Raw genomic sequence first — 14,170 nt, 5'->3', positions numbered from 1 at the left:
GAATTAAGAAATATTAGAGATTTATTTGAGCTGTCACCGGAACAGATAAGTTTGTGGCACTATAGTCTCTGATGTGAACCTGTGAACAAAGCTACCTCTCCACTACTTGTAGAACTTAGTCACTACCAAACCACTGACCTCTTTAATATACAAGTCAGTGTCCCAAACCACTGACCTCTATTAGGGCTCCCGCACACGGGCCACCGGCCACAGCCACAAAACGCCGCCACTGGCATATTTCTTGTAATTTTCGTACAGTTTATATGGACTCGCCGCACACGGTAGGCGTCGGTGGCGGCGACACGCTACAAATCGTTTCCCTATAAAAGCCTCTCGTGGCAGCGTTTGTGGCTGTGGCCGGTGGCCCGTGTGTGGCGACACTTAGTACTTCTCTCTCTAACAAGAAGCCTACGTCCCACTACCATACATCCATCCCAACGAGTCCCAACCTAAGCCTACTTCTATCAGTCGGTGGAGATTATGTTGATGTGATTTGATCATGGACTTGTAAATAGACAAAGTCCTTGGATTTGATCTACAGACCAATGTTACTTTCTGTATCGTTTCCTTGTTTCTTATCTTATAGTTTTAAAAATAAAACAAAAAATGACATAAAAATCGCGGGTTACTTTTATAGGTTATTACTCTAATCTAAGCTTATTATTCTTATAAATTTTATCATGGGGAGTTGAAATTTTTACTATTGATAATGTGCAGGCTTGAATGTTTAATGGCGTAAGTGTTGTAACATTGTGTAACAATAACATTATTTTTATGCTTTTTGTGGTGGTGGAGTTTCTTTTCATTTGTTGTTCTCTTTTCATTTCTTGTCACACAGAGTAGTTTTTTTTTAACCAATTTTGACAGCAACGATTTTTAACCTCGAAAACTATGCTATTTATTTTGAGATTTGACTTCACAAAAAATACTTGTAAACTTTGGTAAACATACTATCAGCGACTTCTTATCTTTGAGTTGAGAGGTATCAGAATTTGCGTAACCACAATTACTTTTGTTTACCTCCTCCTAGTCCCCTAGACTTTACACCCAACATAATTTACATTACACTCACAAAACTTTAGAATTATAACTATTCTTTGAGCTAGCATAACTAATTTGAAATTTTCAATGCTTGCTAGAATTGTGAACACTTTGCCGTTTCGCCTACAGCAGAGGGTCACCAAGCTTTACTTTCAAGGTGTGTATCGTGATAATGTTTTTGCTCGAATATGTCATTTTCCCTCAAAAGTACCTGGTATTTTCTTTATATAAATTACTAAAAACTTGTCATCTCTCTAGTTTTAACGAGAAACCAGCACGGGGCACATAGTGAAAAACAATTCAACGAGTACAACAAAATGGATGTGAAAATCTTACCAGCTCTTCAGGACAACTACATGTATTTAATAGTTGATAAAGCAACTAACGAGGCAGCAGTTGTGGACCCAGTGGACCCCAAGTCTGTGCTGGAAGCAGTGGAGCAACATGGTGTTAATTTGACTACAGTGCTCACCACACATCATCATTGGTAAGATTAGATTTCTTAAATGAATGAAGTGTGAATCTGGGCTGAAAAAAATGATATCTTGGCACTACACAGCTCTTGAACAAGTCACTGCATGGTATATGACAGATCTGCTGGCAATATACTTATCATATCCTGTAATGAAATATAGAATCATATACCTACAATTAGGCATGTAAACTAAACAAACTCAAATATGCATTTTCAAATTTCTGAATAATTTGGTCAAAGAGAATAAAAAAGTATTTACATAAAAAGACATATAAGTTGCACCTTGTTTGAAGTACCTAGTTGATAAACTTGAAAAAATGCTATTGGACCAGGTATAACATGATATCTTCTCTTTGGTTGCAGGGATCATGCTGGTGGCAATGAAGAGCTGGTCAAGTTGAAGCCAGGCCTAAAAGTATTTGGCGGAGACCAGCGTATACCAGCTCTCACTGAGAAAGTTGCTCATGATACAAGACTGAACATAGGCAGACTAAATGTGCAGTGTTTATTTACACCGTGCCATACAACTGGTCACATCTGTTACTTTGTTACACCACCAGAAGAGGGTGAAGTCAAGGCTGTGTTTACAGGTAATATAAGGTTTATAATTATGGGTAATTTAATTTAAATTTTCATCATTTTAGCCCCCTTGGCCTATTGGCTCATCTGAAGATCATAATCATCCCCTCTTTTAAGGATTGAGTGAACCTAAAATTCATCCAAGTAAAATGATGTAGAATGGACCATGACTCAAATAAAATTCATCACACATTATAAAGATAAGTTAATGATTATATTTCAAATGTATACTGCAAGTGTAGTGTTTCTCATGAATGTTTCAGGTGACACATTGTTCCTTGGAGGCTGTGGAAGATTTTTTGAGGGCAACGCCCAACAAATGCACAATGCACTCATAACAGTACTAAGCAACCTGCCCGATGCAACCAAAGTTTTCTGTGGACATGAGTACACTCTGCAGAACTTGAAATATGCAGCTCATGTTGAACCAGACAACGAAGATGTGAAGAGCAAAATAGCCTGGGCTGAAGAGAAAAGGGCTCAGCAGTTACCTACAGTAAGTTATAAATTCAAATAATCATAGCTTCATATATTTAAGAGTGACCATATTATGAAATAAGAATGTGAATAATAGATGAAGTGCAGGTATTCTTATTAACAGTTATAATATTCTAGTCTATGAGTGGCTATTCAGCCCAAATGGTATACACGGTATATTAATCTTTATCCCTATGATGATTGTAATTTATATTTTTTTCACTTTTAGGTGCCTTCAAGTATTGGTGAAGAGAAGTCATACAACCCATTTATGAGAGTGAATTCCCCATCAGTTCAACAGTTTGCAGGAAAGAATAATCCAGTTGAGACTATGAAAGCTATCAGAGATGCCAAAGATCACTTTAAAGGCTAAAGGAGAAATTCTATTATCAATAAACTTTTATAGTTTTTTATATCTACAAATAAGTTATATGCAATACTAGCAATTTTATATTTAAAATTATATCTTATTAATTTGGGTTAGGGAATCAAAATGAGCTGTGTTGTAAAATTAGACATACTTATATTATTTTGTTACATTTATCCTAGACTTAAAGCTGACTATCACAAGAGAACTATGAGGTAGAAGTTGGTATTGAATGTCATTGTTCCTTCTTTATGTACGCGGACATTTCTTCAGCATACTTCTCCTTCGATCTCTCGAACATAGCCACATAAACCTGTAAACACAAAAATAAAACTATTGTCACAAACATATTTACTAAATAAACTTATTTCTTTCTATTTCCATTATTCCCACTAGATGAGATAGCCCTAATAGATATACATGAGCTAAGTAGACTTGAAGTCTTGGAAGGATCGCTTCCATAATAAAGGTTTTAACAGTGAACCAGTGTTACTAATACAGATGATGAGCATATAAGCCACTGTCAAGGACTCAATAAGAAACAGTGGTAATCTAAAAAGGAGACAAATACTAGGCAAACATAATATCAACAAATGGGGGGGGGGGGATGACAATCTATGAAAAGGGACTAAGCCAAGAACTAAGACCTATGTATATGATAATATAAACTTACTCTTTTATCTTCAGTGGATAGGGCTCTCCATCTCGAAGCTAGTTGCCGGGTGACCTCCTGTTTGCTTGGCTCTCCCATCTCTGAACTGGTCTCTGCTACCACTAGTGGTCTCTGCTCTTGGCAAAATTGAAAGAATGCATTGCATGGCTTCTTAGGAGCATTTGGATCCTTTTCAGGCTGAAATTTTATCATATACATAGTTAATAAGGTTGTCTTGTTAATTTAAAGAACAAATACTGACAATTACTAGCTGTTAGTTAAAAAGGTTGTCTTGTTAATTTAAAGAACAAGTACTGACAATTACTAGCTGTTTATGGTAAGACAAGCCCTATTAAAATGCATACCTTATCAGCCTTGGATTTTCGTTTAGGGCCAGGCTTCTTAACAGGTGCAGTGCTTTGTTTCTCCGAGGGTTTAGCGGTAGTCTGTTTGCTGGCTGGCCGGGGCGCGCGGGGCACCTCGGGCTTCACCTCCACTTCTGTTACCGCAGATCTGAACCCATCACCATGTCTGTCCAGCCTTTCTATCAACAACTTTATGTCCTTTCGATAGCGTTTTGTTATTTTCTTGGCTTCTTGTATCCTGCAATGGTAACATTAATTATTCCATGTAAATACCCCTAATACTCACGTAGGAATTATGTAGTCTGGGCTGGAACAAGAATTTAAATCAAAATACAAACCTGTTCACAATTCTTTCGTTATCCTGCTGTAGGACCTCGCATCGGTCCAACAATAGCTGATATTTACGTCTATAGACTTCCTCCTCCGATGGTAAGCTAACCATGTCATCAGAGTCGTCTGAAATATTCGAGTTGAGTTGCTGGACTGTCATTTTAATTTATTTCACGGCTTCAAAGATCAACGCGATCAAATTTCTTTTTATTTAGCTGTCATTTTTGTTTTCTTCAACTTCTTTAGGTTGGTAATCCGTATTTCTTTCTTTTAAATAATATCACAGAATAGATTTATGGAAAACAGTGCATGATGGAACTTTGTTATGTTACGAACCGTATCGCCGTTTATAATCGCAAATACGACGCGCAAAGCGATCATATTTTTCTTCAACGTAAATTAAAATGTCAAATCACCATCATGGTTCATATCATCATCAGCCCACAATCAGCAAGATTCTGTTATTTCAGTGAGAGGAAATGATTCCTCTCATTCACGATTTTAATGTGTGAATGAACCATAACGACTATAAAATTATTATTCACTTGCAACACTTCCAGTATTTCACCGTGAAAATCAGGCAACACCGGCAAAAAAACTTTTGAAAGCTCAAGGGCGGGGGCCAGCGGGGGCGCGTAATTTAAATATTTATTCATGAATTTTCTTTAGCTGTGTCCGCGGCTGCGCACTCCGTTCCCCAATATGCAATATATTTATTTCTATAGAGATAGAAGTTTACCTGCTTCGATCAAAGAAAACACTGCAGTCGTACGTAACATGCACTGAATACAAAGTTTTAGTAGCGCGAACAAATAATCGTTAAAATGTCTGCATACAGTCAGCATTGTCTATAAACTAATAATTCGCTGATGTAGTGTAAAAATATAGTTACTATTCCAAATGAATTCGAAAAAGAGCAATGAAATGGATTCCGGCTTTTTCGAAACGAACTATGTTTATATATTTCATATTATTGTGTCTATTATATTTATTGTATGCTTTGAATACCTGTTTAGTTGACGAAAGAAAGGTAAGGTTCATTACTTTGTATTACAACATTTTACCATGTAAATATCCTGTTTCATCTGTAATTATTTCCTTTACACTTTGTTGTTCTACTGACTTAACCATGTTTCATAAACCTTTCAGTTCAACATCAAGCACATATTTCTGAAGCAGCATATCTCCACGTACAAGAACACAGCTATTCGCCTAGCAACACTGCTGGGCTTCGGTGTAAGCTCCGATGTGAATAAATACCGGCGACTGAGGCCGAGCGGAGCGCCGCGCCGTCGGCTGCCTGATGCCCTCATCATAGGAGTCAAGAAGTGTGGGACACGAGCTCTGTTAGAATTTTTAAGGTAAGATTAAGTATGTCAGACACAGTAAGCTGAGTTGCAGAATGGAACTTTAAGCTTATGTCGACGTTAAAGGTATTACTTCCTTGCTTTGACAGTAGTTATGAGACTTATGAGGACAGAAAGCGACGGACATAGATTTAATGCCGACATTAGCTTAAAGTTCCTTTCTGCAACTCGGAAATAGTTAGCAGACCTCTCAAAATCTGCAAGATTTAAATTTCAGTGGACAGAGTATAGGTATTGTGGTTTCTTGAGAAAAATGGTATGAGGTATCACTTGCAGTGGACGATTCGTTAGTTACTGAGTTGATGAAAATCATGTCAGCCTGTCGGTTGCCTAGAACTAAAGACAGATTTTTCGTTCTACATAAATTAAACGAGGATGTTCTTTTTTAGGTTACATCCCGATGTGCGGGCTGCAGGATCCGAGGTGCATTTCTTTGATAAGTTCTATCACAAAGGTTTCGAATGGTACAGGTCAGTATAATTTATTAACCAGGTAGGTTTACCTCCTAATTAATGCACCTGAGAGTCGTTAAGGAACTAAGGTCATTGACATCACTTTTGAATTCCGGAAGCGGAAGTTGCAATGGGCTGGACAACTGGATATAGAAACCATAACCGCTACAAGCTCTCTCGCACATGGTACATTTTCATAATGTTGATACAGTAGCGCCAAAATAAAATAGGGACTTATGTATATATTTGTTTTCTCATCAGACAACGAATGCCAGCAACACTCGAAGGGCAACTCACGATGGAGAAGACCCCCTCGTACTGGGTGACTCGCTCGGCGCCGCGGCGCGTGCACGCCATGAACCCCGCCGTCCGACTGCTAGCCGTGGTGCGAGACCCAGTGACCAGGGCGGTCAGTGACTACACGCAGTCGGCTAGGTGAGGTGGTGGTACATGGTTTTTTTTAAGATGCTCACGTAATATTCGTCTCTAATAAATATGTATATGGATTTTTCCAATTACTATAGATATCTCCATCCATTGTATACATAACTAGGTACTTACCAAATTTAATCCACAGTAAGCTCGCGACAGGTCAGCTAGTAGCTAAATAAATCTACATTTTATCCCTATAAAGTAAAGTTAATTACAGAGGGCACCACTGTTGACTCGACAAACTAACCATAATCCAATAGAAATACAGCCTTCATTTATACGTATTATCATCATCACACCCTTATTCACCCAACTCTTCTCCACTCCCAGCAAGCGACCATCACTCCCGCGCTTCGAGCAGCTAGCGCTAGTCAACAGCACTCACAACTGGTCCATAGTGGACGCCACGTGGGGCCCCGTCCGGCTGGGGGTGTATGCGAGACCGTTGCGGCGGTGGCTGAGGCGGTTCCCGAGGAGACGGTTGTTGCTGGTCAGTGGGGAGAGACTGGTGGCTGATCCCGCTGCCGAGATGGCTAGGGTTCAGGTGAGATTTCGGTTTGGTTGTGTTGGAAAATGTATTTTTTTCGTTCTGTGTTATTTTAGAGAGCTATTCGGCTTATGGAATAAAATGATTTATCAATGCTGTCTTTACATAGATAACAACATAATGACTTACCTACACTTTATACAACATTATTTACTATAACTACGTTTCACTTGGCAGTTTATCCAAAATAAATACTTATGCAACTGCTTGTTTTAGGAATTCCTGGGCCTGAAGAAAGTGATAACGGAAAAGCACTTTTATTTCAACTCCACTAAGGGCTTCCCTTGCTTGCTGAAATCAGAAACTAGTTCAACACCGCATTGCCTCGGGAAGACTAAGGGCAGAAGTCACCCACACATTGACCCTTCAGCTATTGAACGACTAAGAGAGTTCTACAGACCATACAATGAAAGGTTCTACGAATTATCCGGGATTAATTTTGGATGGCCTTGAAATGAGCTTTTAAGTCCTAAGGGATGTTATTAAAATATTCGGATTAAGCTACCTAGCTGCTCAAATTAGATTAGGTATAATATAATGTTGCTTCATTTAGTGACAATCTATATTATACGAAGCACAAGAAAACATTTTGAACGAAGCTCTTCCATTTTCAGCCGTTCAGGGCAAATTGTTTAGACATCACACTTTATCATGGTACTTACCTAGTTTGAAGCTTGGTAAGCAATCGAGCGATAGTCTATGGTACACCTTAAAGTTCCTAGTAAGTATTATTTATAGATAGGCATTGTAAAAACCTACCTTAACCTTAAGCTGAATAATTTATACGATTATGACGCGTAATCTATGCACACTAGCTAATTATTTAACTTCTAGATATGTGTTAATCCTTAAAATCATTTTGCATGCATACGAAAGGTTAAATGTATACCATTCGTTTTAAACTTTGATGATGGCATCATCCAACAAGTATATTATATCCATGTTTAGATAATTCTAATTTAACTTCACCTCTCTAGTTCTAGTCATAAGTCATCGCACAAATATACCTACATTTTAGCTTTAGTTAGGCATTATAAGTATAAGGTCCGGTAGATAAGGTAAATTTAAACTGAAAATGGTTGTGTTAACTAACTCTAGTCAGAAAGGAGTTACAATTTGCATTCACTGTACACTGTGTACCTAGGGACTGTTTATGATGTATTTTACGCTAGCTGACAAACAATTCAAATTGTTGGGTCATACGTTTTTGTGAAGATAAATTGGTTTATGGGTTTATGTTCACTCAGAGCTACTATCAAACATAAAGGGAAAACCTAATTATAGTTTGCTAATTTACCATAGGTAATTAAGTCACTCGATGAACTCGACACTAGAGTTACTGTAATATTAAATAGTTTGCACTAAGCCCTCCACTAACACGTGAAATAAATATTGTTATATGTATCTGCATAATTAGTATTAGAACTAACTATAACGAGCAAGCTTTAAAATTTACATACCTAATCGTAAGAACTTTTAATAAACGCCTCAGCATTTATCTTGGTAATTTTATTTATGAACTCTATATAATATGTTTTTGTAAAAGCTGGTTACTTTTGATTATATATAGGTAATAGAGCAACAAGCGCTAAAGCGTTTATTGTATCACACAACCATAAACTTACACGCTACTTACTCAACCTGTCCCGTAGTAATATATCATTAATGGTAGGATTAATAACAGGACATTGTTGCGTGAATAAACACTTATATACCATAGGTAACTCAACTAGTCCCTTATGTAGGACATGTAAGGAAGTAGATGAGACGGTTGAACATATTCTGTTAGCTTGTCCACCTACTACAGAAACAAGATTATCTATTCTTGGACCAACAGAGCGCCTACCTCAGCTATTACAACACCCAGGCCTGCTACTCCAGTTTACTCGGGAACTAGGCTGTCTGAGCTGAAATCAAGGGGATATGTACAAAGGTTCCACTCGAGAGCCACGTACAGGAACTTCACCCCCTATGAAAATAGAATAGAGCAACAAGTCAAACAGATAATATTAAAATAAAACTACCAAATTAAGAAGGGATTTTTAGATATTCGCTCTTACGGAAAGAAGAGCATAATTTATAGTTTACGAAAAACGCACTCCATTACAACATAAAGTAGTTTCATATATTTCTCTTACCAACAATACATAATATACAGATCAACTATATAACTTCGCTACTGGGTATATAGACTGGCAGGTCCGTGGTTCTCAACTGCAGATAAGATATCGATCCCATGCCCACCACGGCAAACACTATGGGCACTTTGTCGTCGTATTTTGAGTATACAGTGGCTACTTCCGCTGCTGTAGGCACACTAGATTTTTCACTGTAATAGAAAACAAAACATGACTAAGTACATACACATGTAAAATAGCTAACTATAAAGTTTATAAGCAAGTAGAAGACTGGTAATCCGAATAATCTAGACAAATATGTGTCATTACGAGCATGACACAAAAATGTTCTCACATAAGGATTATAATAATAGTATGTAATGCAAATACTTACTCAACACACAAGATCCTAAAATTTGGGATGGGTCTATCAGATTTTCGGAAATTCGGCACATCTCGATTGAATACATCGAAATGTATGACAAATTCAGTGTCATCCAAAAGCTCCTTGCATGTTTCTATAACTCTTAGCTTCTCGAGTACAGAAGCCATATCTTTATGCTCTCCAAGTTTCACTAAAGAGTTGATAGTCACATCAGGATTCATCTGTTCTTCCGTTATTTCTAATCGATCATCAACAGTCTCCCAAAAAGACATTTTAATGTCTGTCCAGTTTTTGTAATCGGATTTATATGTTTGAATAAATTCATACAGATACTCTTCGTTCCTGACGTCCATATTGAAGTAATTTCCATTTACTTTTGATACTATTTCCGGTTTGCCAAAATCATCCGCTGGTGGTAACCAATTCTCAGGAAATACTTTCGACACATCTGCATATTTTGACTGGCCCTCTGCAGACCCCTCTTTGCTTGTGGATGGGTTTTCAAGTGACTGTCTTCTCAAAACGTTGAAGGGGTTTATTAATTTCTTTCCGCTGGTTTTTCTTATTGGTTCATCAACAACGCAATCTGACTCTGAGCTATCGAGTGTGATGAAGCTTCTATCTATGACATCGTAATTACTATCTAGGTAAACATCAGCCTTGTATGTTTTATTGAAGTTGTTGAGCATGCTTGAGAATGCTCTCCGATGTCTGGAAGACGATTTCCCCTTATCATCTAATTCTTTTAGTTTAAGTGCTAAATCTTTAATGCTCTTGAGATTCTCTTCATACGAATTACTCTGTTTGGCTTTTTTATTAGCTGGCTCCTCTTCATCATCTTCTAGATTGATAGTGTCTACAATGTTCTCCTCATTAACCAATTCAAAGTCAGCGTTCAGACACAATCTGGTCTTGTAGCGAATGTTGAATGTATTGATGAGGCGATGAAGAGCTTGTTGGTTCTGCGGGTGAGCATTGCCATTCATGTGCATTCGCTTCAAACTGGTTGATAATCTCTTTATGGAATCTAAGTGTGTCTGTTTCCCTGATGCTCTTGATCTTTTTCTGTTAGTGCTATCTGCAGGGACACTGCGCTGGGCATTTTGAAATATCATTCTTTGTTGTGGGTAGAATGACAAATTTCTTTGCCAAATTCTCGGTGGCATGTTCTCAAACGTCTGGAATGATCTTTGAAAGATGAAGTTGAAGAGTTGCGAGAATGGAGGAGTGTGCCTTGGGCGTGGTCCGTACGGCCAGTAGTGCTGGAACCTGGGGACCGTCTGCAGCATTGGGTGGGCCCACGGGGCGTTCAGGGATCTCTCGGTAGAACTGGAGCTTCTGATCCGTCTCACGTGGGCATCACTCACATCATCCGGCATGCTGTATGTCCTCGAGTTATTACGAGGGCAGTGACCAGTTTTAATGTGGTCAAGGTTTAGTACATAGCTTGTGTTGTTCAAAAATATGTTTCTTGGTAAATTTGTTTCTTCTGGTACATTTATTGTCACAACAGACTTTTGACACAGTTCCGGTAAATTCTCAAAATATTTATCCAGCTTCCTTCTACTGCAGGAGTAGAATGTGCGCTTTCTGAGTTTCATTAACTTCTGCTCTTTTCTACTTATCTGGTCCCTTATTGCTATAGCTGGCAGTTTATTATGGTGAGATTTAGGTTTCGTATTTTGACTGCTACCTGTAATACACAAAAAATATTATGTAGGTATGTAATAAAACATCATACATTGATTACTACATTGAATCTGCTTGAAATTAATTATTTTTAATGTTGAGTGTCTGTAATGTATTTATTTATGTTATTCTTTATTACAAAAAATACTGGTTTAATTAAAATGAAACTTTAAAGTAACATAGCTTTTAGATTGGATTGGAACAACACATATGCTGAGGCATAAAAACAAATTCCAAATTCATACCTTCACTTGTATTATCATTAAAATTAGCATTTTCCGCTCCAGAACTAAGCAGCTCTACCATTGGTTCACTGCCATTTTTCAAATTATCTCTTATTTCTACACCCTCTGTCTCCTCCTGTACTCCTGTGTGTTCTTTTGATTCTTCAACCAAAGTATCGGAAATTATTGCAGCACTAGGTCTTACAGGGGGCCCATCATGTCTAAATACTTTATAACCAACTCTGCTGAGTGAGGCATACACCTTGTAATGTATTATGGATATTTTCCCTCTCAGAAGTAATGAGTAAGCTTGCTGCAATGATACTGTTACCTCATTGTATTTCAGATGCAGGCAATTCTGGAAACATTAAATACAAAATTTAGTTGCAAAGTACACAATATCAATACTGTTAGATGTCATTATCATCATCACAACCCATCACATCTCCACTCCTGGGGCTCGGGTATTGTTCCATTGAAGGAAAGGTTCTAGGTCAGTCTACCATGCTGGCCTAGTGCAGGTTGGTGGACTATCAGATGTATATATCTACATAAATTTTATAAATATATATGAAAGAATTGACATTACTTTTACAATACAAGCATTGTCCATGATTTTGGACATCAAAACACAATGCTTGTAACAAATCACTGTTACTACAATGTCTACAATATAAAAGTAACTTACAGTTTCCATCAAATACAGAGCCTCCTCGGGGTTCAGATAGAGCTGGTTGCGGTCATGGTGGCCGAGGTGGCTCCAGTAGCCCCCAACTTGCTGAGTCACTTCAGCCAGACCCAGTTCCTCATTCCAGTTTGCATGACTGAGCACACCGCTGGAAATTGTAGATGAATAATGTACCGATATAATTTTAAAACTATCATTTGTTATGGTTGTTGATGTTATGCCCCTCAGTGTGGAAAATACAAATTGCCTCAAATACTGCCCACATACATACTCTTCTGGAAGATATCCCAAACAATGGTATGTAATGTACATCAACTGGAAGCTAGGTAAAATATATTGTTGTTATGATTTAATTTTTGTTTAGATTGATGATATTTCTAACAGGGTTGAGGTTGATCAGTCATGTTGGGGGCATTATTTTTGAGGTGTCTTTTATTCTTAGAATTAATAAACTTACCATTTATCGATCCTTGGCACTTCAATGAGATGCTTCCTGGCTTCAACAGCTGATTGTATTTGTTTCTGCTCCAGCCACGACCCATTCGGTATTACATCTTTGAGGCCTACTTCTGGTAAACTTGCATCAATTTTTGTAGCTCCTTTAGCTACCAGGTCCTCTCCACTGTAAATTGTAACAGGGAGAAGGTTTAATTGTTGGAATAAACTATATTATAGTCGGTTTAAAAGTAAAGTCACTGGTTTCACATTTTATTAGTGGCATTTATTACTTACGATATTATCTGTGATTTACGCATAGTTAAAGTTAGGAAATAACATGAATAAAATTAATAATGTTATTCTTTAAAGAAATTCCGACCGAAAATCACCATTTTCAGATGGTTTTTCAGCAAGTGTTTCTATTTCTATCTATTCTTTTGACATTTTGACAATGTCAATATATGAAATATGTCAAGATTGACAAATTTCATCAATAGTCTGTGTGTATTCTGACCTCAGAATATGAACATTCTTTTATTTTAAACACAGATTATTGTTTTAAGCTTCTTACAACAATAGGACTCCTTACGACTTTACCCCTCATCATTTTAAACATAACACCACTTCATCATGGTTCTCTTATTCATTCATACCGATTGAGCAGTAAAACCTAACGCAAATTTGTATGGCGATGGCGCAGCGCTAGTAGGGTAACGTAACGTACCTTGGGACGCTTGTACCTCGGGACATTGATTGTATTTTAAAAACCGGCTAAATAAACACATTAAAAGTCTACCCTAGGTATAGTATTTTACTCGCTTGGCAAAACTAGTGAGTCTCGTGATCATACCAGCATCGAGTGTGTGTTGAAGACAATATGAAGTTTTTTGGAGTCAAAAGTAGCTTTTGTATAGTTTTTTGTGTTGCTTTATCTCATTGAGGCATGCTCAAAATAAAGACATGGATGTCACGTATAACTTTTCAGTTATTTAATTTTATGACATGGCAATTATCTGAAAGATTCCTATTAATTAAAAATAAAGATATTTAAATTTTGGTTAAATTTTGTTTTTTTGTACCTTGGGACACGATTAAATTTGTACCTTGGGACACTGTTTCCTATGGCTTTGTACTATGGAAAATGCAAACATCTAAATAACGCCTTATTTCTCTGTTCTTATTAGTGCCAGAGTGAAACTAGACAGAAGAGAGATGCAGTAAATCAATAAGAACAGAGATATAAGGCGTTATTTAGAAGTTTGCATTTTCCATAGTACAAAGCTATAGGAAACAGTGTCCCAAGGTACAAACGTGTAACGTACCTTGGGTCAAAACAAGCCTTTTTACTTTTATCTTAATTTAATAAAATCTGGCCACACTAAAGCTTTAGCACAAATACTAGTGATAATAGATTATATATCCTACCGAATAAAGAAAATTTCACATTAATATCTTAGTTGTACGCTGCGATAGCTTCATTCAAAGTTGGGGTTGTCGAAAATGTCCCTAGGTTACGTTACCCTACAGCTACTTACCGCTAGGTGG

The 14,170-nt window shown here is 37.4% G+C and overlaps 4 protein-coding genes across 5 annotated transcripts; 2 read left to right on the top strand and 2 right to left on the bottom strand.

The window, feature by feature from the left end:
- The first annotated feature begins 618 nt into the window (after nt 1-618).
- Nucleotides 619-3,289, top strand: LOC105385000 (hydroxyacylglutathione hydrolase, mitochondrial). 2 transcript variants are annotated; one of them, XM_011555305.3, is made up of 6 exons: nt 619-735; nt 1,140-1,198; nt 1,300-1,528; nt 1,880-2,106; nt 2,359-2,591; nt 2,802-3,289. In XM_011555305.3, the coding sequence occupies exons 1-6, from the start codon at nt 710-712 to the stop codon at nt 2,943-2,945; spliced, it is 918 nt and encodes a 305-aa protein (XP_011553607.3). In that variant the 5' UTR covers nt 619-709; the 3' UTR covers nt 2,946-3,289. The 2 variants fall into 2 exon arrangements, with proteins under 2 accessions (XP_011553607.3, XP_011553615.3); XM_011555313.3 differs by lacking the exon at nt 619-735 and adding an exon at nt 848-982.
- Nucleotides 3,074-4,531, bottom strand: LOC105384990 (non-histone protein 10). Its single transcript, XM_011555294.3, has 4 exons — nt 4,295-4,531; nt 3,957-4,194; nt 3,613-3,789; nt 3,074-3,252 (listed from the first exon to the last, which is right to left on the bottom strand). Exons 1-4 carry the CDS (start codon nt 4,444-4,446, stop codon nt 3,175-3,177), a joined length of 645 nt encoding a protein of 214 aa, XP_011553596.2. The 5' UTR covers nt 4,447-4,531; the 3' UTR covers nt 3,074-3,174.
- A 409-nt stretch (nt 4,532-4,940) lies between these two features.
- Nucleotides 4,941-8,582, top strand: LOC105384979 (heparan sulfate glucosamine 3-O-sulfotransferase 3B1). The gene is made up of 6 exons (XM_048626687.1): nt 4,941-5,316; nt 5,436-5,647; nt 6,043-6,123; nt 6,367-6,540; nt 6,868-7,081; nt 7,301-8,582. Exons 1-6 carry the CDS (start codon nt 5,206-5,208, stop codon nt 7,535-7,537), a joined length of 1,029 nt encoding a protein of 342 aa, XP_048482644.1. The 5' UTR covers nt 4,941-5,205; the 3' UTR covers nt 7,538-8,582.
- A 605-nt stretch (nt 8,583-9,187) lies between these two features.
- On the bottom strand, nt 9,188-13,043 carry LOC105384968. Its single transcript, XM_011555273.3, has 6 exons — nt 12,920-13,043; nt 12,645-12,809; nt 12,188-12,335; nt 11,521-11,857; nt 9,596-11,279; nt 9,188-9,413 (listed from the first exon to the last, which is right to left on the bottom strand). Exons 1-6 carry the CDS (start codon nt 12,940-12,942, stop codon nt 9,248-9,250), a joined length of 2,523 nt encoding a protein of 840 aa, XP_011553575.3. The 5' UTR covers nt 12,943-13,043; the 3' UTR covers nt 9,188-9,247.
- Between the last annotated feature and the right edge of the window lie 1,127 nt (nt 13,044-14,170).

This window comes from Plutella xylostella, chromosome 17, assembly GCF_932276165.1.
Source record: "Plutella xylostella chromosome 17, ilPluXylo3.1, whole genome shotgun sequence".
Taxonomy (NCBI): Eukaryota; Metazoa; Arthropoda; class Insecta; order Lepidoptera; family Plutellidae; genus Plutella; species Plutella xylostella.
The sequence above is the reverse complement of the archived record's forward strand: the minus strand, read 5'-3'. Positions and strand labels throughout refer to the sequence as shown.